The following is a 24987-nucleotide window of genomic DNA, read 5'->3' on the forward strand; positions in this document are numbered from 1 at the left end:
GTGTTGCCAAATACTCTCCCCACAGCTATTTCACCACATCCACGGGGCTTCTCAAACCCCTGCGCACTGGTCACCCTCATTACTCCTTTAGCACGACCTTTAGGGAACGAGCTGACGTCTTATCTAGATCCACGTCCGTCCTCTGCTCGCCTCTGGGGTAAAGCTCTGCCCACCTCCTTTCCTCTCCTCATTCCTTGGGGCCTCCTCCACCTATGCCCCTGCCTCACCTTCCATGGAAAACTCTACTGTGGCTTTCCTTTCAGCCTATGAACATGCTCAGCTCTCTCCTTGAAAAATAATCCATGCAACCACGTTTTGCACACACACGTTATACCAAGGGAAAGAAATTCATTTTGACTGCAAAACACTGGGAAGACAATCATAAGACCTTTTGAGCTGGCCTCAGAAATAAGTGTAGGGTTTTTGTTGTTGTTGTTCGTTTTTGTGTTTTTTTGAGACGGAATTTCGCTCCTGTTGCCCAGGCTGGAGTGCAATGGCGCGATCTCCGCTCACCGCAACCTCTGCCTCCCGGGTTCAAGCGATTCTTCTGCCTCAGCCTCCGGAGTAGCCGGGATTACAGGCATGCGCCACCATGCCCGGCTAATTTTGTATTTTTAGTAGAGACGGGGTTTCTCCATGTTGGTCAGGCTGGTTTCGAACTCCTGAACTCAGGTGATCCACCCGCCTGGGCCTCCCAGAGTGCTGGGATTACAGGTGCCCGGCAAGTGTAGGGTTTTATTTTATTATTATACTTTAAGTTCTAGGGTACATGTGCACAACGTGCAGGTTTGTTACATATGTATACATGTGCCATGTTGGTATGCTGCACCCATTAACTCATCATTTACATTAGGTATATCTTCTAATGCTATCCCTCCCCCCACCCCCAAGTGTAGGGTTTTAATGGAGGAGGGGGGCTTCCAGCAAGAGCCAGGTCAAGGGATCAAGCACGAGGTCTCTCGGCCTGCATGAATTTGGGGAGAGTGCTAAGGAGGGAGGGGCAACAGAGGTGGAGGGGAGGAGGTGTCTGGAACTGCTTGGGCAAAACCGTGGGGGTCTCGGGATGCCAGCTAGGGCATTCTGTGGGTACTGGGGAGCCTCTCAGGCCTTCAGAGCACAAAGAGGACATGTTTGTCTTATGTCTTAGGAAGGCCCTCTGGCTGCCCTGCAGAGAATGGCTTGGGAGGGGTGGGAATTGAGCAAGAAGCTCAGTAGGAAGAGAAAGCAAGAGAGGTGGCTTTAATGGGTTTTCCCAGGTACCTGCCCAAAAGCAGGGTGGGTGTGGAAAGCAAAGGGTGTCGTGGTGGAGAGAGAGGAGAGGTGGCTGTTTGCCCATGTCCATCACCATATATCTGCCACAACAATGGGCACAGCGCCTCAGCCAGCTGCCTGTACCCAGGAAGAGGACAGTCCCCAGACTTGGGGATGTGGGGGTGAGGGTGGGGACACAGCAACTGAGGGTCTCTGTGCCCAGGCAAGGGCAGGAGCAACCTAGTCCCATACACAGACCTGTGCACACAGAGACATGCAGACATTGCCAGCTCTAAGGGTCCCAGCAACTCTGCCCAAATAATGTTTCCAGAAGAGTTAGTTAGTGAAAATATATATTTGCCACCAGAATTCACTGGGACCCCAGAGCCAGCAGATGTGGTTGGAAAGATCCTCTGCTCTGTCCTCTGGCCTCCTGCTGCATCTGGGCCATCAGCTGGACTGGAGGAGCTGGACGGGCACATAGTTTTCCTCAGAGGCACCATCCTCATCCTCCTTGGGAGGGGAAGCCAGGACAGGGTTCTCGAGAGTTCCTGTAAACAGATGGCAAGCACTGTAGCTTAACCCTTGAGTGTGTCCCCAGGAAGCAGGCACCAGGGAAACGGGGCCACAGTCATGAAAACACGTCATGCCGTGGGGACAGCCTCAGCGATCCTGGAGGCCAGCAATCCTTCTGCCTGCTTCCCTCACTCCACAAGCATTTCCCAATCCCCTGCCCTATCAGGGGCTTCCCCCTGCCCCTGCCACCCCCAGGAGCTTAAAGTGCCTGGAGGTGACAGACTTGTGTGTCAGAGATCAGAACACCTGAGACATGCTGGGGGAGCTCAGAGGAGAGAGGGGACCTGTCCTGCAGGGGCGGTGGCAGATTTGGACATCCAGAGGGGAGGAAGAGCACTTCCGACAGAGACGAATCCAGAGATGAACCAAGGAAAGCAAAGAACAAGGAGTACTGCAGACACGTGGATGGAGGTGTGGGGAGTGAGTTAGACAGCTTTGGGCCCTGACCTCCATTCTGAGCAGTGCGGCCTTCCAGGTAGTGGGAGGCATTGTGTAGTGTGGGCTGCATGTGGTTTTTGTCCACATTAGCAGGACTGCAATGGATAAGAGTGCAGGCTGGGCCCCCCTGCAGTGGTGCAGAAGTAAGAGGCAGGGCAGGGCAGAGGGATGAGTGGCCGCCTGAGAGGTCAAGGACACTCAGCTCCAGGTGGGAGAGCTGGTATAGCGGGGGGAATAGGCTGAGACTCTCAAGGCCTTCCACCTGGGTGAGGAGGGGGTGGGGTGACATACATGTGACCTGCTGGGGCAGCCCCAAGGCTATTCCTGTTGGGAATGTCACATTGGAGGCCCCAGCAGGCAGTGGGGTGTGGAGTGCTTGGGGCAAGATGAGGGAGGGACAAGGTGACTTTCAGAGGTGACTTTCCTGGCATTGTAGTGAAGAGAGGGAGATGCAAAGAGAAGGTGAAGGGAAACCTATCTGTATGTGAGGCAGTGGTCATGGCCCAGGAGCCTGGGAAACCAGCAGGCTGTGGGGCAGAAGAGGCCAGAGGAGCCTCCCTACAACAGGGGCCATGGGAGACTCAGGAGGCTATTGTGGGGGGCAACAGGGACAAGCAAGTGAAATTTGTCAGGAAAGAGATGGAGAAAGGAGAGGTGAACCAGTGGAAGGTGGGAGCTATTGAAGGTTCTAGAAAGAAAGGGTATGCAGTGGGGACAGCTAATCCTCTGAACAGGCCTCTGAGGGTGGGAGGAAGGAACCAGTCTTGGTGGAGGCAGCAGGGTGGGGACAGGAGGGGCCATCACTACACTGGAACGGAGAGGACACAGGCCACGGACATGGAGGAAGCATGGGAAGTGGTTTCTCAGAGGTGGGGGACTTGGGATGTGAAGGGACTAAGGGCCTATGCAGGGCAGTTCCTCTGAGGGTCCAGGGAGATGCTGCCTCTGTTGTAGGCTGCGCTGTGACACAGCCCTTCCTAACTTATTCCCCTGCTGAGTCCCCAGGCTCAGCCCAGGCCTGGCTGGGGACAGACCCTCGATAACCAATTGAATGGGCAAAGGGTGTGACTGACTGGCATCGGAGAGAGGGCAGCCGGAGGCTGGGCTGGTGGAAGCGCTAACAGCCTCAGAGGTTTCCCCTGGTTCCTGCCTGAAAGCAAGGTGTGGGTGGAAAGGAAAGGACGGAACCACTGTTTTAAGGAGGCAATCCCTGTAAGAGGAGCTGGCATGTGGGGATCTGCAAAGGGACTATGAGGAGGTCTCTGGGTCCGGCCCCAGACTCTCCAAGGCTTTGTGGCCAAGCAGCAGAGACACACACCCCAGGGAAGAGGCTCTAGTCACCAGGCTACTCACGAGGGACACCTGCCCCTGACGGGTCCTCACACAGCGTAGGCAGCGTCTGCTCCCATGAAGCCCAGTTCACCTCCTCCACCCTGAGGGCAACAGAGCAGCTCTGAGGTTTGCCTGCTTTGACCGCCTCCCCTCCCACCCCAGAGAGGGGCGTGGCCCCCCAAATTGGGAGACTATGCAGAGATGCTCTGGTGGACACAGAGGCCCTGAGGAGGACAGGCTTTTTCTCTGCAGGGTTCTGGGCCACCCACTTGGAGCCCTGTCCTGTGAGGCAGGTGCTCACTTGCAGGAATCAGCATCCATCGCTTCTGGCTGTTCACAGCAGCCTGGGTTGCCCAGAACAACCAGAGAAGAGGAATTCAGATCAGGTGTATCTGTGCTTCCGGGTTCTGGGGCCTATCATGGCTGCTCCTCATGCCCAAGACTCCGTCTCTCTGTTCATCTGCTGCCTCACGACAGTGTCTGTTTTTTTCGTTGCTGTTGTTTTCTTTTTTTTTTTTTTTTTTTGAGATGGAGTCTCGCTGTGTCGCCCAGGCTGGAGTGCAGTGGTGCGATCTCGGCTCACTGCAAGCTCCGCCTCCCAGGTTCATGCCATTCTCCTGCGTCAGCCTCCTGAGTAGCTGGGACTACAGGCGCCCGCCATCACACCCGGCTACTTTTTTGTATTTTTAGTAGAGATGGAGTTTCACTGTGTTAGCCAGGATGGTCTCGATCTCCTGACCTCGTGATTTGCCCGCCTCGGCCTCCCAAAGTGCTGGGATTACAGGCGTGAGCCACCGCACCCGGCCGACAGTGTCTGTTTTTAGCTGTGTGTTTGTCACTAGGTTCCCTCTCCCAGTGTCCCAGCCTTTCCTGGACACAGAAGGGCATGTTCTCCATGGAAGGGGTCGTAGCTCAGAGATCAGGCTGGCAGAATTGGGGGTGGGGGGACACAGAGCAGCCAGGGCAATGCTAGAGTGCTAGGAACCCAAGGGTCCCTCTGACTTCTTGGCCTCCTTACTGTACCACATTTCAGGCTACAAGGAGGAGTCTGAGATCACCAGGAGGGGACCTTCAGTTTAAGCCACTGGGACAGACAGATGGCCAGTCATGTGGCAGCCATGGCTTGTGAGATCCAGACCCCTGACCTCACCTGCTCAGGCTCAGTCCCTGGTGCTCTTTGGGCCTGCCCTTCCCACCAGACCTGACTCCTGGCAGCTGTGCCCTGCACTGCAGGGGGGCCCCAGGGATTGCTGGACAGCAAGGCCCCCAGGAGACCCTCCCGCCACTCACTCACCTGAAGCACCAGCGCTCATCGGGGCTGCCATCTGGCTTAGTGCCAACGGTCAGCATCACGCCTGCCCGCTGCTTCTTCCTGCACCACCAATAGCCATTCTCCATCTCCAGGACAGAGATGGCTTTCTGGGGACAAAGGATGCATCAGACAGAACGTCCTGGGACCCTGCCTGGGGGCAAAGGCACACAAGGCAAGCGGAGCAGGGAAGTGCCCCGCAGCACTTCACAGTATAACGCGAAGTCAACTAAACACGCAGATTCGAATCTGGCTCCACCATCCGGTTACCTGTGTGGGGTTGGGCCCTCAGCCTCTCTGCATCTCAGTTTCCCCATTTGTAGACTGAGGACAAAGTGCCTCAGACAGCTGATGGGGAAGTCTGTACCTTATGAGTACTGGACAGCTACTTGCTCTTACATCGATCCAGGCTCCAGATTGCCACACCACCAGGAACAGAACTTCATTTGCTCACCCCACACATGTGCCTGCCCAGAGGCACACCAGTGAGTCAGGTGGGGCACAGAACCTTGCAGAGGAGGGCACCAAGGCTCAGAGGAGATAAGGGGCTTCCCCAAGATCAACAATGAATTGGCAGCAGGGTGGGGCATGGTGGCTCATGCCTGTAATGCCAGCACTTTGGGAGGCCGAGGCAGGTGTATCACCTGAGGTCAGGAGTTCAAGACCAGCTTGACCAACATGGTGAAACCTTATCTCTACTAAATACAAAAAATTAGTGGGGCGTGGTGGCACATGCCTGTAATCCTAGGTACTTGGGAGGCTGAGGCAGGAGAATCGCTTGAACCCAGGAGACAAAGGTGGCAGTGAGCCAAGATTGCACCATTGCACTCCAGCCTGGGCAACAAGAGCAAAACTCTTGACTCAAAAAAAAAAAAAAAAAAAGAAAGAAACACTGGACAGCAATGATGATAAGAGTAGCTGGTAGCACATTGAGCACCTGCTTGGTGCTGGGCACTGTCCTAAGTACATCTATGAGCTTAAAGGAGGTGGGAGTAATCTCAGCACTTTGGGAGGCAAAGGTGGGAGGATCACCTGAGGCCGGGGCAACATAGTGAGACCTTCTTCTCTACAAAAAATAAAAATATTAGCCAAGTGTGGTGGCAGGTGCCTGTAACCCCAGCTACTCAGGAGGCTGAGGAAGGAGGATCACTTGAGCTCAGGAGGCCGAGGCTGCATTGATCTGTGATCGCGTCACTGCACTCCAGCCTGGGTGACAGAGCAAGACCTTGTCTCCAGAAAAAAAAAAAAAAAGGAAGAGGAAGACTGACAAGGTAGAGCTGCCCAACCCGGCATCTCCTGGCTAGGGAAGGCCCAGCTCCGCAGGGTCCGGAGCACTCCCCACCGCCTGAGTGTGGGGTGGGGTGGGGGCAGGGAGCCTCTCTGGTGGCACCTGCAGCTTCCAGATGCTCCAGCTGTCAGTGGCGACACTGTTGACGGTCTCGCTCATGAGGGCGATGAGCATGTTGAGCAGCAGGATGTAGGTGAGCAGCACGTAGGCCAGCAGCAGCAGCAGCACCATGCCGCGGAAGTGCAGCTGCTCCTGGAAGGCCAGCTCGCCCATGCCGATGGTGAATTTGAAGAGCTCCAAGGAGGCTTCCAGGATACCCCTGTACTGGGCCCCGTTGCCCTCGTCCTCCTGTCCCTCCATGGGCTGCACTGACTCTGTGGCATTGGGGCCTGTAGGAGCTTCGGGGCGCCAAGCCTCCTGGCTCAGGCTCACCAGGGCTATGGGATGAAGGGAGAGGGGTCCTTAGCCCAGGAGACCGGTGGGCAGCCTTGGGAGTGTACAGGGTGGACAGGGAACGTGGGGAAGGGGGAGGGGGCCGGAGGGAGCCTTTACCTACAGCGAAGCCGAAAAGGAAGACTAAGTAGATCAGAAGGAAGCGCAGCAGGTCCCGCAGGATGACCTGGAACACATGTGCCCAGGGGCCAGGGTGGGTAGCTGGGCCACCAGTCACGACCCCAGAACCCTGCCTCACCCACAGCAGCATGATTCCCGTGTACACTGCACATACGCACACATGCATATGCATATGTGGGCCTGTGGAGCCACACCGAGCAGAGGAGTCTTTTAAAAATATATCTCAGATCTGGCTGGGTGCGGTGGCTCATGCCTATAATCCTAGCACTTTGGGAGGCTGAGGCGGGCAGATTACCTGAGGTTGGGAGTTCAAGACCAGCCTGGCCAACATGGTGAAACCGCGTTTCTACTAAAAATACAAAAAATTAGCCAGGTGCAGTGGTGTGCCTGTGCTTGTAATCCCAGCTACTCAGGAGGCTGAGGCAGGAGAATCACTTGAAGCCAGGAGGCAGAGGTTGTGGTGAGCCGAGATCACACCACTGCACTCCAGCCTGGGCTACAGAGTGAGACTTCGTCTCAAAAAAAAAAAAAAAAAAAAAAAAAAAAAAATATATATATGTATATGTCTCAGATCACATTGTTTTCCTGCTTAAAACTTTCCAGTAGCTGGGCATGGTGGCACAAGCCTACAGTGCCAGCTACTCAGGAGGCTGAGACAGGAGGATTGCTTGAGCCCAGAATGTCAAGGTGGCAATGAGCTATGATCATGTCACCGCACTCCAGCCTGGGTGACTGAATGAGTCCCATCTCAAAAAACAAAAAACAAAAAACAAAAAAAAAAACCTTCCAGGGTCACAAAATAAAATATAGAACTACTGTATGACCCAGCAATTCCACTTCTGGGTATGTATATGCCCAAAAGAATTGAAAGCAGGGACTCTAACAGATACTTTTACACCCTTGTTCATAGCAGCATTATTCACAATGGTCAAAAGGTGGAAGCAACAGGTGACTGGATCGACAGATGAATGGACGCACAAAATGTGGTGTATCTACACAATGGGATATTATTCAGCCTTACAAAGGAAGGAATTGGCTGGGCGTGATGGCTCAGCCTGCAATCCCAGCACTTTGGGAAGCCAAGGTGGGTGGATCACCTGAGGTCAGGAGTTCAAGACCATCCTGGCCAACGTGGCAAAACTCCGTCTCTACTAAAAATAAAAAAAATTTGCCGGATGTGGTGACACATGCCTGTAGTCCCAGCTACTCGGGAGGCTGAGGCAGGAGAATCGCTTGAACCTGGGTGGCGGAGGTTGCAGTGAGCCAAGATTGCATCACTGCACTCCAGCCTGGGCAACAGAGCAAGACTCCATCTCAAAAAAAAAAAAAAAAAAAAGGAAGGCATTTCTGACACATGCTACAACATGGCTGATCCTTGAGGACATTATACTGAGTAAAATAAGCCAGACATTAAAGGACAAATACTGTATGATTCCACTTCTACGACATAGCTATGGTCATCAAATTCGTAGAAACAGAAATTAGAATGGTGGCTTCCAGGGACTGGGGGAAGGGAATGGGGAGTTGTTTAATGGGTGTTGAGTTTCAGTTTGGGATGACAAGAAAGTTCTGGAGTTGGATGGTGGTGATGGTTATACAACAGTGTGAATGTACTTAATGACACTTAGCTGTATACTGTAAAAAAAAAAGGTTAAAATGGGCCAGGCGCAGTAGCTCATGCCTGTAATCCCAGCACTTTGGGAGGCCAAGGCAGGCGGATCACCTGAGGTCAGGAGTTTGAGACCAGCCTGGCCAATGTGGTGAAAACCTGTCTCTACTAAAAATACAAAAATTAGCCGGGCATGGTGGTGGGTGCCTGCAACCCCAGCCATACGGGAGGCTGAGGCAGGAGAATCGCTTGAACCCAGGAGTAGGGGTTTGCAGTGAGCTGAGATGGTGCCATCGCACTCTAGCCTAGGTAACAAGAGTGAGACTCCATCTCAAAGAAAAAAAAAAGTTCCATGTTAGGTGTATTTTACTACAATTAAAAAAAAAAAAGCCTCTGGGGACCTCCAGATCCCTCCCCATGGAAGGGGCCCCTGGCCCTTCCCTTCCTCCCAAGCTCCTCACCTCCACCCTCCTGCCATCTCCCCAGTCACCTAGCCTCCTCACCCTGTCCCAAGCACCCCAAGCTCCTTCTGGCTCGTGGCAGCCACTGCTGTGCCCTCTGCTGAGAATATCTCCTCTTCACCCTGCTGTGGCTGAATCATTCTTTCAGGTCTCAATTTAAACATCCCCTCTTTAGAGAGGCTTCCCAGACCATCCCATCTAAAGGGTACTTGGTCCCAGCCATTCTCCATCACATTGTCCTGTGCTTTTTTTCCCTTCATAGAATTTAGCAGTGTGGAATGTTCTCAGTTGTTTTCTTAAGGTTTTCATTTTCTCCCACCAGAACATCAGCTTCAGGGGAGCAAGGACTTGTTCTGTTCTCTGCTATATTCCCAACACCTAGAACAGGGCCCGGCCCACAGTAGGCACTCCCTAAACATGCGCTGAATACATAAATGAACGCAGTTACATGCCCGCGCCCACACATCCCAGGACACAGACATGCAGATGAGCTTATGCACATATTCTTTGCTCCTTGCTTGTGGAAGGATGCACATGCTCCCGTGTGGACACCTGCAAACACACATATGTACGTTTGTTTGCATGTGCATGCAGAGCCCTGAGAGAGGTATGTGCACGCCTGTACTTAAGCTTCCATCCAGCAAGCATCTGAGTGCTGGCGCACAGGCAGATGTACACATGCCCTCCTCTGCCTAGGATAGCTGTGGAGGAAGGCTCTTCTTGCCTGATGAGGCCAAAAGAGTCCCGGTGGGCCACCCCCTTCTCTCACCTTCTGGATCATGACACTGTAGATGCCTGTGTGCTGGAAGCCACGTGTATAGTAAAGCAGGTTCAGCCAGCCCAGCACCAGCGCAGACACAAGCAGGGGCAGGTACCACTCAATGGCCAGGAAACACAGCACCTGGGACACCACTGTGAGCAGGGCCTGGAACAGGCTGTGTGGGAGCAGAATCCAGGTGGGCTTGCGGGCCACTTGGCTCCCTGAGCCCCCACTGGCCTATGCTGACCAAGGTCCTGACCTCCATCTTAGGCAAGACATTTAACCTCTGTGGGCCTCAGTTCCCTCCCACTGTAAGATGGGCATAATAATAATGATGCCTGACTCATAGAGTGTTTTCAAGGACTAAGTGAAACAGGTATGTGCCGAGGCCTAGTAAATGTCACTATCACCATCTACAGTGATGGAAGCACAAGGGGCCCCAGGCTGGACGGCAGCCCAGACTCCTGGGACTGGCCTGTACACAGGTCCCGACTTCCTGGGCCCCGTGTCCTCGCCTCTAAAGCCAACCTGGTGCCTTCTGCCACAACTGCCCCTTCCAGACCTCAGAGACAGTTGAGAGAAGGAGGAGTGAGAACCCACGTACAAGAGGATTTCAAAGTAGCTGTCTATGAACGAGATCCAGATGAACACGTGGCGCCGCCAGAAGTACCACAGCTGCGGAGGAAGGGAGGACAGAGGGCTGTGAAACCTGCTCTCCCGCATGCCCCCTGCTGGCCTGGCTGAGTGGGAGCCTGCCACCCAGGCTAGAGCTAAGTCAGCAGCTTTGGTTTTGGGGGACTCATGAATACTTCTGATAGCTGAGATAGCTTGGGACTTTCTTTCCAGAAAGAGCAGCCACCTAGGCAAGGCCGGGGGGTGCAGGTGAAGAGCCTGTGCACTGCATGCAGGAAGGGGAAGAGCACCTTTCCCTTCCCTTCTCCCTGGCCTCACAGGGAGCACCCATACCCCAGCCAACCTGGGTTTGGTGCCCAAGTTCTGCCCACTCTGCGGAGGTCCCAATGTCTTGGTGTCCAGCCTGTGTCCTGCAGGCTTACAGCATTTCCCACTGAAGAGGCCCTACTGGGGGAAATAGCCTGAACCCCACCTACCTCTGGTCTCTGTGCTCCCCAAGAGGGGAACTTCCCAGCCGAGGGGCCTGGCTAGGGGCAGGCGCTTCCAGCTCCATTCCTGGGGGAGCAGAGTCTGTACTGCCAAGGAATCAGAGAAGCTATCTGCTACCCCAAGAAACCCCAAAAGCACAGCAGAGGGGTTCCCGGGGACTCAGAAGGCAAGGCCAGAACCTCTGGCCCTCAGCTTCAGTGAGGCTGGTTGCTCTGGGTGGGACTGGGTATTGTCAGTGAGGGGATGCAGCTAACTTTCTCTAAGCCCCCTGAAGCAGAATTCTAGTTTTGCTTCTTGGTAGGAGAAGGGGAGGGGCACTCACCTGGCCCACGAGGAGGTAGATCCCCCCTAGCAGGATAAGGATGTGGCCCGTCAGCAGCATGGAGTTTCCAACCTCCGCTTTCAGGTGAGGGGCAGCCTGCTGAAGACACACTCAGATGAGACCTTGGGCCTTGGGTCCTCTCTCGAACAGCTCACCCTTTAGAGCTGAAGCTGAGGGCCTACTCTGAGCCTGAGCTGTGGAGAGGCTCCTCAGAACGGCATGGGAACATGAGCTCCAGGGAAGGACCCCTGGATCCTGAGAGGCACATTGTGTAGCATTTCAGTGTAGGGTCTGAAGCCAGACTGCCTGGATTCAGATTCCCTCTCCACACCACTTCCATTCTGTGTGACCCTGGACAAGTTACTTAACCTCTCTGTGCCTCCCTTCCCTCTACTATAAACTGGGGGTGATTATAATTCACCATCTCAAGGGTTTTGGGGGACATTAATTAGTCAACACATGTCCATCACCTAGAATCCTTTTTCACATACAGTGAGCACTCAGCAAATCTTCACTGTATCACCGTTAGTACTGCAGTGCTGGCTCCCATAAGCTTGGGCATGTCACTCCAGCAGCCCATGCCTCAGCGCTATTACTGCGCCATCTTCCCCCAGGGTTGTTTCAAGCAGGCCTCCCCCAAGATGTGCCCCCCCAAACCTCCCACCCTTGCCTTCTTCAGGGTAGGCTGATGGTAGGCAACAGCGGTGAAGATGAACATGTAGATCAGATTACACAGGAAGTTTAAGAAGAACTTGGGGATGAGCAGATCCCATTTCGCCTGCAGCAGTTTGTTCAGGGGCTCCAAAACGACCATTCGGTGTCGGTGCTGGGGTGGGGAGGGGAGAGCCATGGGTACACTCAACAAGTGCAAATAGGCTGCCCACCCCATGTCAAGATCAAAGCAAGGGCCCAGGAAATGAGGAGAGAGGACAGGGAGCAGGCTTCCACACCCCAGGAGCCCCAAAGGACCTCACGCCAACCCTCCCAGCTACAGTGTGACTAAGGGGCTTGCCCTCCAAATGAGATGCTGGTTAACAGAGAGGACCTGGATGGTTGCCACGAGGCCCTTGGCATGATCCCCGTCTTGGATAGGACTAGAGTATGGATTGAGTATGGGCCCGGTGGCCATGGTCAGGGTCGTGCCTGCTGGGACATGCAGCCACACCCCCACTGGCACAGGAATGGGGCAGGTATGGTCCAGCAGGCAGCCCCAATTTGTGGACCTTGCTGGAAACTCTGCTGGGTCCTCTCCGTGCACCCATGCTCCTGTGGGCTCACCGGGCTCTTGCAATGAAAGGCAATGATCTCCAGCACCGAGTTCTCCTCACAGCTGTCCACAGAAGCCAGGTCATACAGCGACACCCGGACAGGCCCATAGCACCACTCGGTGAACTTTCGGGAAAGGTGGCTCAGTCCTGAAAACTCCCGCTGCAGGATGTGCCTGAAAATCTGCAGGGTGGCCATATGAGCTTGCATTCACGGTCCCTTCCTGGCACTGATCCTGGGCCAAGGCTGGGAAACACCCAGGACCCTGCAGCTGCCCACGGTCTGCAGAGCTGCAGCTGACACGTGCACGTACCCCCATACACGCAGGTCCTTGTTTGTCTAAACTCTTAAACACACACACGCACCCAGCCACATCTGCCCCAGCCTGCCAGCCAGCCTGGCTCTTCCTTCCCCTCCCCTGCCCTGTGGCCTTCCTTGAACTCCTCAAATGGCAGAGAGATCCCTAGCCCTGGGGTCCTTGAGGCCCCTGAGATCCGAGTCTACTAGCTGTATCTGTGTGCGCACTTTCGCGGTCAGAATCTAGAATTTTCAACAGACTAGAAAGTGGTCCCTAATCCAAACAGGTTAGGAAGCAGTCTGGTTTCACGCGTGAGGAATGGGAAAGGAGGAACAGATCAGGGCACTGCTTTCATAGGCCACACAGCAGTGCCTCTAGACAAGAAAGTGAGGTTCACACACCCCAGGGAGCACTCCAAAAAACTTGGGAGGGCAGCAAAAAAGGGTTAAAACTTCTATTTATGTTTATCGTTTCCTTAATCTTTCAAAAATCTCCACTGTAAGCCCATGAGGCCAGCCCTGGTGAGCTATTGGCAAAAGCTATTTGGAACAGGCCACTGGTAAGCTATCTGGAACAAAGTGGGGGCTGCCTCATGTTTACTCTTCCTACCAGAATAACTTCCAGCTAGTCAAAGCTCTAGGCATTAAAAATGCAGCTGCAGGCTGGGCGTTTGGGCTCATGCCTGTAATCTCAGCACTTTGGGAGGCTGAGGCAGGTGGATCACCAGAGGTTGGGAGTTTGAGACCAGCCTGACCAACATGGAGAAACCCCGTCTCTACTAAAAATACAAAATTAGCCGGGCGTGGTGGCACATGCCTGTAATCCCAGCTACTCGGGAGGCTGAGGCAAGAGAATCGCTTGAACTCCGGAGGCGGAGGTTGCAGTTAGCCGAGATCGCGCCATTGTACTCCAGCCTGGGCAACAAGAGCGAAACTCCATCTCAAAAAAAAAAAAAAAAAAATGCAGCTGCAAAAGTTTGGAAGAAAATATGGGTATGAAGATTATATATATACTATATATAATTATAATGTATAATATAATGTATAATAGTTATAACATATATTATGTACATATAATATGTATTATATATATAAAATCGTGTAGCAGGAATTAGACAATAGCAAAACCAAGGAACCTTAAAGGAAAAGATAGTCACACTTGCAGATTATAAAAATTTTTAAATCCTGTATAGCAAAAAAAACATAAAATTCAAAAGACAAATGATGAACTAGGAGAAATTTTACAAGTGCTATGGTAGACAAAATACTAAATTCATTATAAAGTTATCAATAAATATGCAGAAACAGAATAGCAAAATAGGCAAAAGATATAAAAAGGCTATCTCTTAATAAAGAAACACAAATGACTTTTAAAAATTCCCAATGTTTGGCCGGGTGCCATGGCTCACACCTGTAATCCCAGCACTTTGGGAGGCTGAGGTGGGCAGATCACCTGAGGTCAGGAGTTCAAGACCAGCCTGGCCAACATGGTGAAACCCCATCTCTACTAAAAATACAAAAAATTAGCTGGGTGCAGTGGTGCGTGCCTGTAATCCCAGCACTTTGGGAGGCCGAAGCGGGTGGATCACGAGGTCAGGAGTTCAAGACCAGCCTGACCAACATGGTGAAACCCCTCTTTACTGAAAATACAAAAAAAAAATTAGCCAGGCATGGTGGTGGGTGCCTGTAATCCCAGCTACTCAGGGGGCTGAGGCAGGAGAATTGCTTGAACCTGGGAGGCAGAGGTTGCAGTGAGCTGAGATCATGTCACTGCACTCCAGCCTGGGTGACAGAGCGAGAGTCCGTCTCAAAAAAAAAAAAAACACAAAATTAGCTGGGTGTGGTGGCACATGCCTGTAATCCCAGCTACTTGGGAGGCTGAGGCAGGAGAATCGCTTGAACCTGGGAAGCAGAGGTTGCGGTGAGCCGAGGTCGCACCATTGCACTCCAGCCTGGGCAACAAGAGCGAAACACCGTCTCAAAAAAAAAAAAATCTCAATGTTTTATAATGTAATATATTCAGTAGTTCATATGCAATTTATAAATAAACACAAATATATCAGAGGTACATACTGAAAATTTTCTTACTAACAGGAGTGTTCCATTGAAAAGCAGAGAAGCCACTGCTCTTCACCACCCCCTGGGTTCTTTCTGCAGAAATTTTTGGGTGAGACCTACTGCTTCCTGGAGAGGGGAAGTGGGAAGGGGACAGCTGCTCACCTCGATCTTGCCCTCCTTGGCGGCCAGCTTCAGAGGCGTGAGATCCTGCAGGTTGCAGATGTCCTCAAGCTGCACGGTAGGGCAGAGGCGGGCCCCAGCTTGGAGGAGCCCATCATACATGCTGGTCACCAGTGCGATGTTCTCAGCTGAGTTGTCCGAGATCATCACTAGGGCATGCAGGACTGTGTTGCCCTGGGAGTCAGTGGCCTGCAGGCTGGCGGGCTGGTGTGGGTTCTCCAGGAGGTAGCTTACCACATCCCACTGCTTGGTGCAAGCGGCCAAAGAGAGGGGTAGCTCACCTGCAGGCCAAGAGAGCAGCTTGGGCCCCAGGCCTCCTGCTTTCCATCTGCCTACTCCTCATGCTCCTTGGACAAAAGGCCAGCCCTCCTTGAAACAGGTCAGGCTTCTTTACCACTGAAGGGAGCAGAACAGGGGCCAGCCAACCTGCTGCCTTTTGCTGTCTTCTTTGCCAGAGCCCAGGCACGCTGCCTCTTTATTCAGGCTCTGCCTGGTCAAGTCACATGCCAGTGCTAGCAGCCCCTATTTCTTTCCCTGGGTCTGGGTCTGGGTGCATGCCCATCTTCTGGCCAGACGAGGATGAAACATCTCTTATGACAAATTAATGCTGGATGTGGTGGCACACACTTGTAGCCCCAGCTCGAGAAGCTAAGGCAGGAGGATTGTTAGAACCCAGGAGTTTGAGGCTGGCCTGGACAAAAGACAAACTGCTTTTGCAGGCAGCCTAGTGGTTAGAAGCAGGGCGTCGGGGTCAGAAAAACTTAGGTTTAACTGCCAGCTCTGTCATACACTAACCATGTGACCTTGAACAAGGCCTTACCCTCTCTTTGCCTCGATTTATCCAAGAAAGGCTCACTCACCGAAATAAAAGCAAGTCCCTTGGCCCTTCTGGAAGAAGCGGCCGCAGGCCCGGGCATGCACATTGGCCCCATTCTCCACCAGGAGCTTCACACACTGCAGACTCCTCTTCTCAATAGCGATGTGCAGAGCGCTGTGGCCTCGGTAATAGTCATCTGTACACTGGGCATTTACCAGGGGCTGAGGATTGCCAGAGTCCCGGTCGATCTGCAGCAGTGGCAGAATGCAGGCATTGACCCCGTCCTTAAGGTTCAGCACAGCCTTCATCAGGCACGTCTTACCTGTGGAGCCCTCTGTGGGAAGAAGGGAGGGGAAGGGGCACAGTGGTGCTGAGACCTGGAGTGGCTGGGCTGCCCGATAGCTCTTATAAGCCCAGCTCAAAGTACCCCTTGAGAGGATTAAAAGAGATGCTACACACAACTGGTGGGAGCACAACCATGTTATAGGCTATTAAGGCTCCAAGTAACAGATAAGAAATACCAACAGACATGACTACAATTTCTGCCCTAGAAACCAAATTTCTTTTTTTTCTTTTTCTTTTCTTTCTTTTTTTTTTTGAGACAGAGTCTTGCTCTGTCACCCAGGCTGGAGTGCAGTGGCGCGATCTTGGCTCACTGCAAGCTCTGCCTCCCAGGTTCACGCCGTTTTCCTGCCTCAGCCTCCCCAGCAGCTGGGACCACAGGCGCACACCGCCACACCCGGCTAATTTTTTTTGTTGTTTTGTTTTGTTTTTTGTTTTTAGCAGAGACAGGTTTTACCGTGTTAGCCAGGATGGTCTCGATCTCCTGACCTCATGATCTGCCCACCTCGGCCTCCCAAAGTGCTGGGATTACAGGCGTGAGCCACTGCGCCCGGCTTAGAAACTAAATTTTTAAGACATAAGTCATCATTCGTGAAATGCTGTCTACACCAGAACATTCAGAGCAGTATTTGTACATGACTCCACCACTTAATGTCTCTGTCTCCTCTGGCAAGTCACGTGGCCTCTCTTAATCTCAGTTTTCGTTACTGTAAAATGGGAATGTTCCAGGATTATTGTAAGGTTCAAAGGGAATAATATAAGGCCAGGCGCAGTGGCTCACACCTGTAATCCCAACACTTTGGGAGGCCAAGGCGGGCAGATCACGAGGTCGAGTTCCAGACCAGCCTGACCAACATGGTGAAATCCCATCTTTACTAAAAATACAAAAATTAGCCAGGCGCAGTGCTGGGCGCCTGTAATCCCAGCTACTCAGGAGGCTGAGGCAGGAGAATTGCTTGGATCCGGGAGGCAGAGGTTGCAGTGAGCTGAGATCACGCCACTGCACTCCAGCCTGGGTGACAGAGCAAGACTCCGTCTCGGAAAAAAAAAAAAAAAAAAAAAATGGCCAGGCGCAGTGGCTCACGCCTGTAATCCCAGCATTTTGGGGAGGCCAAGGCAGGCGGATCACGAAGTCAGGAGATTGAGACCATCCTGGCTAAAACGGTGAAACCCTGTCTCTACTAAAAAAATACAAAAAATTAGCCAGGTGTGGTGGCTGGCGCCTGTAATCCCAGCTGCTCGGGAGGCTGAGGCTGAGGCAGGAGAATGGCATGAGCCCGGGAGGTGGAGTTTTGCAGTGAACTGAGATCGCACCACTGTACTCCAGGCTGGGCAACAGAGCAAGACTCCGTCTCCAAAAAAAAAAAAAAAAAAGGGAATAATATAAACAAAGTGGATAGCACACAGAGGGCCTGGCACACAGCTAGTTGAAGCCAAAAACTACGAACAACCTAAAATGGCCATCGATAAGTAAGGAATTGGTTAACTAAATGATGATAAGGACACAAGGGAAAACTCACTCTGCAGTTGTCAAAGTGACTAAGTTAGACATGTACTGAAATGGAAAGTGCTACAAGATGTATTAAGTGGAGGAAAAGCACGTTACAAATTAGTATATGTGTCAAGACCCCATTTATGTAAATATATACTGATGTATTAAGAAAGTCTGGATAGGCCCTGCGTGGTGGCTCACACCTGTAATCCCAGCACTCTGGGGGGCCAAGGTGGAAGGATCACTGGAGCCCAGGAGTTTGAGGCCAGCCTGGGCAACATGGCAAAACCCCATCTCTCCAAAAATAAAAAAGAAGAAAGAAAGAAAGTCTGAACAGATGCATTCTCAAACAATTAATTGGAGCCCAGGATGAGAGACTGTGTTTACCCTTGGCTCTATATGTTTCCTTACTGTTTGAATCTTCTAGAGTACTCATGTTATTTTTCTGATCAGCCCAAACAATACAGATATTTAGATTTTGGGCAAAGAGTGCTTTGAGATGGGTCAAGTATATGGTATGTGCATTATATATTATATCTCAACAACACTGTTATTAAAAAAAATAAAAAAAGATTGCTTTGGGTTTCCATTCAGCCACTGCAATGGGCTAGGGGTGACAGAGGTAGCCAGGAGGCCTGAGGGGTGGGTGGAAGTGGGAGGCACAGCCAAGACTGACAGGAGGCCATCCTTGATTAACTCTGTCCACAGGGCCCCCCAGCCATCATTCCAGTGGGAGGGCTGCTGAGAACACTCACTCCTCAGCTCCTGACCAGGGATCAAGCCCACCCAGCCCACCTAACTATCAGCTCACAGGATGCCTAGCCTTGGATCCACAGGGCAGGGTCTACCTGTGTATTCCGAGTCGGTGAGGTACTTGCTGGTCTTGCTCAGGTACTCTGGAAGTCCAGCCAGATCCTCGGGGACACCCCGGGAGACCGCATTGAAGAGCCGATCTCGGTCAAATCGGTTTGGATCCGGCTGACTGTGGAGGATGTGGTTTGTGACTCATGCTGGAGAAGAACCACAGGCCCCCCCAAAAGCCCTCCATCCCAGGGAGCCCTTTCAGGGAGTCCTGTACACACTGCACACCCCTCAGGCCCAGGAGCCCAGTGAGAGCCCTTCTGAGGGCCTCTATCCTCCTAGAGCCATCCTAGAGGACCCCGGGAGGAGGAAAAGGGGCCTGTCCAGGCACTAAGCTGCTTCATCCCCATGACGCCAGTCATCACAGACACTTTTCAGCATCAGGTGCTTGTCATGTGCCAGGTGCCTTGATGTACCATCTCTCAACAGCCTCGATATCCCACTGGGTCCCCTTCAGCACACACCACTTGTGGTGGCCCTTGAGCTTGGGGCTGGATCTGGATAGGGCTGTGGGAGGTCCCGGCAGACTCACAGTGGCTGCATGCATCACTGCCTTCAAAGAAAGTATGCAGAAAATCTCCCTTCTCCTCTTAGAAACCATCTATTAACTACAGAATATTCTGTGCCTTTCATCTTCACTTCAGCCCTGCTGGTCAGAAAATACTCATTTCTCCATTAGATAAACAAGGAGGTCATGTAACTTGCCAAAGTCACACAGCGCCAAACTGGGAATCTCAGCAGGGCTGTTTAACTTTAGACCCTGACTCTGAATCCCCAGAGAGATTCTAGGCTCGGCAGCAAGAAATTTCCCAGAAACAGAGCATTACCTGGGCCCAACGCTGGGCCCAATGTTGAAACATATCAGACACCACCGAGAAGGCACACCTAATGAGAAATCTCTCCCACAGACCCCGGAAGGGATCTGGTAGCTTGTCAGAATCTAGAATCTAGCAGCGTCTGGTGACTGGAAGTGGGAAGGGCATGAGTCATTCCCTCCTGGGCTGTGTTACTAATCACAGGGGCCAACTTGCCTCTGGGGCTTCTGGTACCACCACCAGCAGATATGCGAAGACAAAGAACAGGGGGTGCTATTTGATGATTTGTAGACCCTCAGGTCCCAGCTTAACTAACGTCTCTTGTGGAATGGGTCAACCAAGTAAAGGTTGGTGACAAGGTGATTGTTGGGATCAGTCACTTTTTTTTTTTTTGGAGACAGAGTCACACTGACACCCAGGCTGGAGTATGGTGGCACAATCTCTGCTCACTGCAACCTCTGCCTCCTTGAATCAGGTGGGGATTTCAAGGGTAGACTTTTTAAGCCAACAGCTATGACTGTAATTACAGCCAGCCCTCCTTCGTCAGCACCAGGAAGCCACACATGACCATGAGGGCTCTATCTGCTGCTGACAGGAGCCCTGTGGACAGTCCGGCTGGCAGAAGTGGCCATTTGGACAAAGAACTTTCTGTCACCAGGGTGGCATCATGGTCCTGGGGTAGGGAGGCCCATTGAGGGCACAGATTGAGGTACTGAAAGCATCAAGGGCCCGTCCTGCCTGTGTCGGGCAGGCTCCACAGCTCCCAGAATCTCCTCACGCATCCTCCCCTACCCTGGTGCTGAATCTGACCACTGTCCTCCAGCACAAACAGGAAGCGGCTCTAGCTTGCGAGGCCAAAGCTGGTGGCTGTACCTCAAGCATGAGAAGGGAAGAAGGGGCTTCTGTGGCAGAGTCTAGCCTGGCCCATGAGGATTCTCCAGCCTCACTGGGCAGGCCCCGCCCCCGGGCAGGGAAGTAGGGGGTGCCAAATGCAGCAGGACTGGAAGTGGGACTCTCAGGAATGTGGGGCTCACACAGTCTGAATTGGTGGAAAGACCACAGGAAAATCAAAGTGCAGATGACTCCAAGCAGAAGCCTGTCATCCCCAATCCCACAGTTCACGTCCCCTGAGTGACAGGCTCAGCCTTGCAGAACTGAGGAGAGCCTGGGACATTTCCAGATGTCCTTGATTCTCACTGGATGGAGTGTGGATCCTGCTGCCTTCCCCAACAGGGACCATGACAGGGGTGGGAGTTGGCATGAACAGGGGGATTTGAGGGTCAGTTGAGGACTTAGAGCTCAAGAATGTATCTCACGAAGAACATGACCTCAGAAGGCAGAAGGCCAAGAATGGGGAAGCCTCTGGAAAGAGCAATGCCAGATGGCAGAGCAGAGGCAGCCTGTCGGGCCCAGGAGCCACCAGGGCCAGACTGAGGATGCCACAGGCTGTGGGAAGGGGCACTGGTGCTGGACTGGTCAATGAGTCTCACTCCGGGTCCTCTGCTGGAGCTGGGAAGGGGGCCCCCTTTGCCCTGCCCCCACTTGCTGTCTCACCTGGCACCTGTTCCCTTTCGGTAGTTGAGGTTGACTCTTATCTGAGGGGCGAATTTCCGGTCCTCGCCCTGGAACTGTGACTCCATGGGAGGCAGCCCGCTCCCAAAATCCAGCTTTCCTCTGTCCGCCTCAGAGCCATCTTCTTGGCCTCCATCTAATGTCTCCAACCTGAAAACTGGAGAGCTGGAGGGTGAGGTCATCCTAGGAGGAGGAGGCTGCTCGGTCCAGCCAGGACCTCTGTGCAGATGGAGATGTCAAGGGTCCTGTCTTCCTCCCAGCTGCGCGTCGGTGTTGGCCTGACTGGAGCCTGCAAAAGGAGGTATTAGGTTAGTGCAAAAGGCTGGGCGTGGTGGCTGGGTGTAATCCCAGCACTTTGGGAGGCTGAGGCGGGCTGGTCAGCTGTTAGAGACCAGCCTGACCAACATGGTGAAACCCCATCTCCACTAAAAAAAATATAAAAATTAGCTGGGCATGGTGGCTTGTGCCTGTAATCCCAGCTACTAGGGAGGCTGAGGCAGGAGAATTGCTTAAACCCGGGAGCTAAGATGGCACCACTACACTCCAGCCTGGGCAACAGAGCAAGACTCTGTCTCAAAAAAAAAAAAAAAAAAAGTAATTGCGGTTTTTGCCATTACTTCTCATTACTTCTAATGGCAAAAATGCCAAGTGCAAGTAGGTCCACCCACTGTGTGGGAGCCCAGCCCCAATGCAGGGGAAGTGGGCCAGGAGGGATGAGCAGCAGGGGTGAGGAGAGGGAGGGAGGCCTGTGGGGTGAGGAACAGGGAACCAATAGGGCCACCCTTTTGATGTTGTTCCCCAGGAAGAGCCATGACTGTCCCCGACTTTTCCTCTGGGACTTCCTGGAATCTGAGGGGTCACAACCCCTGTTACCATTTGCATTAACAGCACAACCCTTTCTTTACACAACGTCTTGCCTGGCAGCCAATATTCCAACAGATAAAAGTGCGATGACTGGGATGGGGCCGGTCACTCAACCCTTTGCCAAAGAAGGGGAGCTCTAAGAAGAAATAACTGGGAAAACCACTAGACTATCAAACCCTTCATTTTGCTGCCAAGACTACTAAGGCTTAGAAAGGGGGAGTGGCTTTCCCAAGGTCGCCAGTTGTTGGCAGAGCCGGATCTGACACCACGCGTCTACCATGACGTTCCTCTTCCGTTTTCAAAGCCTTTCAGGGTCTGTCTATATTTTCAGTCTGATTCAGCTCTGAAGGCATCGAATACCACCTTTGTGTGCCTCAGGGCCTCTGGGGGCTTCACGAAGGGAGGGAGGCCCCTAGCCTGTGGCCCAGGCTCTCTCCACCACGCTGCCTCAGGCCCTAGGCTGGCCTAGGAAGCTCAGCAAACAGCACAATCTCACCCTCACAGGAAAATTGAAACCACAGCCTCCATCACTTGGCAAGGGTGGGGCCTCAGTCAGGGTTGGGGAACCCTCATGGCCCCAGTGAGCAGGATCAGAAAGAAGAAGGAGTCAAAGAGTGGTAAGGAGACAGAAGGGTGGAGAAGGGGGCAGGGGGCAGGGGTCAGAGAGCAGAGAGGAGCGGCGCCAGCAGAGGGAAGTGGAGAGGGTAGGCTGGGACCAGGCCCTGGGGACCCGGGTGGGGTATTTTCCCATGGAAACATGGGAGGTGGGGAGCTGCCTGGCTGCCTCAGTTTGCAGATGTGACCCACCACCCTTTCTACACACACTGGGGCAGAAGGGTGCTCTTTCCGTTTCATACCGTTTAGCCCATCTGTGTCCCCAACCAAACCCTGGCCCATTCCTCCAGCCCAAGACTCCCAATCCCCAGCAGCAACAGTTGTCTGTCCAGCCCCCACCCCATCTCCTGGGACCCTCACCCACCCTGGCAGCAGAGGAAGGGGTGTGGAGGTCCAGGGAGAGTGTGCCGGAGCCCCTCACAGACCCTGGCTCCAGGCTGTAGAAGCCAGGAGCCCACTAGGCCTTCCCCACCCCATCATTCACTGTCAGGCTTGGAGACCCGGCCCCCTCCAACGTCCCCAGCATTGCCCACCGACTTACCCCGCAGGCTGAGGCCAGGGCGTGGCGGCTGCTGGGATCCCGGAGCTTCTCAGTAGCAGGGGCTGTGGGAGGAAGTGAAGCTGGGAGGGGCTGCCGGCGCTGACAGCAGAGGAGCGGCGGAACCTCCCTCCCCAGCTCTGAGCACTAAGCTCCAGCAAGCAGGTTCTGGTCTCTCGGTCACCCTCAGCCCACCTGGCCAGCCGGCACGGTGGAGAGCGGGAGCTTAACTCTCCCCTGTCAGGACAGGCTAGCCACCAGAGACTGACCATCTGGACACACCCTGCTGCAAATCAGGCTCCACCCCCACCCCTCCCCCTTCTAGCCACTAAGGTCTCAGGTGGGGGTGGATGACACTCAGAGGCAGCCCTTTGATGCTGGGGACTTGCCACCCATGGAAGCTGCCATGGATGGGGGATTCTTCCCCAAGTCCACTGACAGCTATCTCCTCCCCTTCTCCACCACATGCCTTCCAGCAGCCGTGTGGCCCATAAATGGGCCTGAGTTGACCCATGGCAGGGGAGAAAGCTGATGTGGACAGCCCCCAGGGAGAGGCTCAGCCCAGCAGATGCCCCTGGGAACACAGTCCCACCCACCCATCCACCCAGCAGTTGGGGGACTTTCCCACCTCCCAGGACCTTCTCCCAGCCTCCTGACCCCAGGACTCTGATGGCTAAAGTTCCCCTAAAGTTGCTCCAAGCACCAGCCAGCAGGTGGAGACAAGGAGGTGGGCACGCACTGCTAAAATCAGACCTCACCACCAACAGGGCCCTGGTCTGGACTCAGTCTTGGAGCTTGGGGACCCAACCACCACCGAAGTAGCCCTAGGAATCTCTCTCCCTCACTCCAAAAACCTGGCATCAGCTCTTCCTCCAAAATTTGTCTTTCTGAGTGGTCCAAGCCACTATCACTGCTCCCCTGGGCAACTGCAGCCACCTCCAAACTGGTCTCCCTGCTTCATTCTTGCCCCACACTCATAATCCATTTCTCCTTATAGCAACTGAAGTGACCTTTTAAAAATGGGAACCAGGGCCGGGCGCGGTGGCTCACACCTGTAATCCCAGCACTTTGGGAGGCCGAGGTGCATGGATCACTTGAGGTCAGGAGTTCAAGACCAGCCTGGCTAACATGGCAAAACCCCATCTCTACTAAAAATACAAATATTAGCTGGATATGGTGGTGGGCACCTGTAATCTCAGCTACTTGGTAGGCTGACGCAGGAGAATCGCTTGAACCTGGGAGGCGGAAGTTGCAGTGAGCTGAGATTGTGCCACTGCACACCAGCCTGGACAACAGAGCGAGACTCTGTGTCAAAAAAGAAAAAAAAAGAAAACCAGGTCACCTAACGCCTTGACTTAATCACAAAACCTCACCCATGGTGCTTGGAATAAAATGCAAACTCCATACCATGAGCCCTCAAAGTCCAGATGCCCTTCTCCATCGCTATCCATCACTCATGGCAACACTGTCATGCACATTACACTCTAGGCCTGCGCCATCCAATAAGATAGTCACTAGCCACAATGACTGTTTAGATTTAAATCAATTATAATAGGCCTCACGCTTGTAATCCCAGCACTTTGGGAAGCTGAGGTGGGTGGATCACCTGTGAAACCCCATCTCTACTAAAAATACAAAATTAGTCCAGGCGCGGTGGCTCATGCCTGTAATCCCAGCACTTTGGGAAGCCAAGGTAGGTGGATCACTTGAGGTGAGGAATTCGAGACCAGCCTGGCCAATATGGCAAAACCCCATTTCTCCTAAAAATAAAAAAAATTAGCCAGGCGTAGTGGCATGTGCCTGTAATCCCAGCTACTTGGGAGGCTGAGGCAGGAGAATCGCTTAAACCTGGGAGGCAGAGCTTGCAGTGAGCCAAGATTGTGCCATTGCACTCCAGCCTGGACAACAAGAGGGAAACTCTGTCTCAAAAATAAATACATAATAAAATAACAGTAAACATTCAGTTCTGCTGTCCCATTAGCTACATTTCAAATGCTCAGTTGGCACATGTGGCTAGTGGCTACCATATCGGATAGCACACAGATGAGAAATTTTTCTTTTTTTCTTTCTTTCTTTTTTTTTTTTTCTGAGACGGAGTTTCATTCTTGTTGCCCAGGCTGGAGTGTAATGGCACGATCTCAGCTCACCGCAACCTCCGCCTCCTCGGTTCAAGTGATTCTCCTGCCTCAGCCTCCTGAGTAGCTGTGATTACAGGCATGCATCACCATG

At 53.0% G+C, this 24987-nt stretch overlaps 1 protein-coding gene across 15 annotated transcripts; it reads right to left on the reverse strand.

The window, feature by feature from the left end:
- Positions 1–1587: 1587 nt before the first annotated feature.
- TRPV2 (transient receptor potential cation channel subfamily V member 2) lies at positions 1588–23397 on the reverse strand. 15 transcript variants are annotated; one of them, XR_010152999.1, is made up of 17 exons: positions 22954–23061; positions 22762–22823; positions 20724–21030; positions 18342–18475; positions 15703–15993; positions 14825–15123; positions 12320–12490; positions 11706–11867; positions 11042–11137; positions 10202–10272; positions 9607–9772; positions 6747–6813; positions 6297–6631; positions 4892–5016; positions 3899–4267; positions 3619–3698; positions 1588–1802 (listed from the first exon to the last, which is right to left on the reverse strand). XR_010152999.1 is itself a non-coding variant. In XM_063798942.1 (16 exons), exons 3-16 carry the CDS (start codon positions 20921–20923, stop codon positions 1702–1704), a joined length of 2298 nt encoding a protein of 765 aa, XP_063655012.1. In that variant the 5' UTR covers positions 20924–21030; positions 22762–22823; positions 23228–23397; the 3' UTR covers positions 1588–1701. The 15 variants fall into 15 exon arrangements, 13 of the variants coding, with proteins under 13 accessions (XP_063655012.1, XP_063655014.1, XP_063655016.1 ...); XR_010153000.1 differs by having other exon boundaries at positions 11712–11867; positions 22762–23053; XM_063798942.1 differs by lacking the exons at positions 3899–4267; positions 22954–23061 and adding an exon at positions 23228–23397.
- Positions 23398–24987: the final 1590 nt, after the last annotated feature.

Source organism: Pan troglodytes, chromosome 19 (genome assembly GCF_028858775.2).
Source record: "Pan troglodytes isolate AG18354 chromosome 19, NHGRI_mPanTro3-v2.0_pri, whole genome shotgun sequence".
Lineage (NCBI taxonomy): Eukaryota > Metazoa > Chordata > Mammalia > Primates > Hominidae > Pan > Pan troglodytes.

Bases quoted from the DNA above. Each gene is read 5' to 3' on its own strand.
- TRPV2 (XM_063798942.1), bottom strand. From the start codon at position 20,923: ATGACCTCACCCTCCAGCTCTCCAGTTTTCAGGTTGGAGACATTAGAT. The intron at 11,138-11,705 runs GTGGGAGGTTTG...TGTCTTCAGCAG, and splicing joins CTACCCTGAAGAAGGCAAGG to GCTGCCCCTCACCTGAAAGC. The intron at 10,273-11,041 runs GTGAGTGCCCCT...CTTCCTCCGCAG, and splicing joins TCTACCTCCTCGTGGGCCAG to CTGTGGTACTTCTGGCGGCG.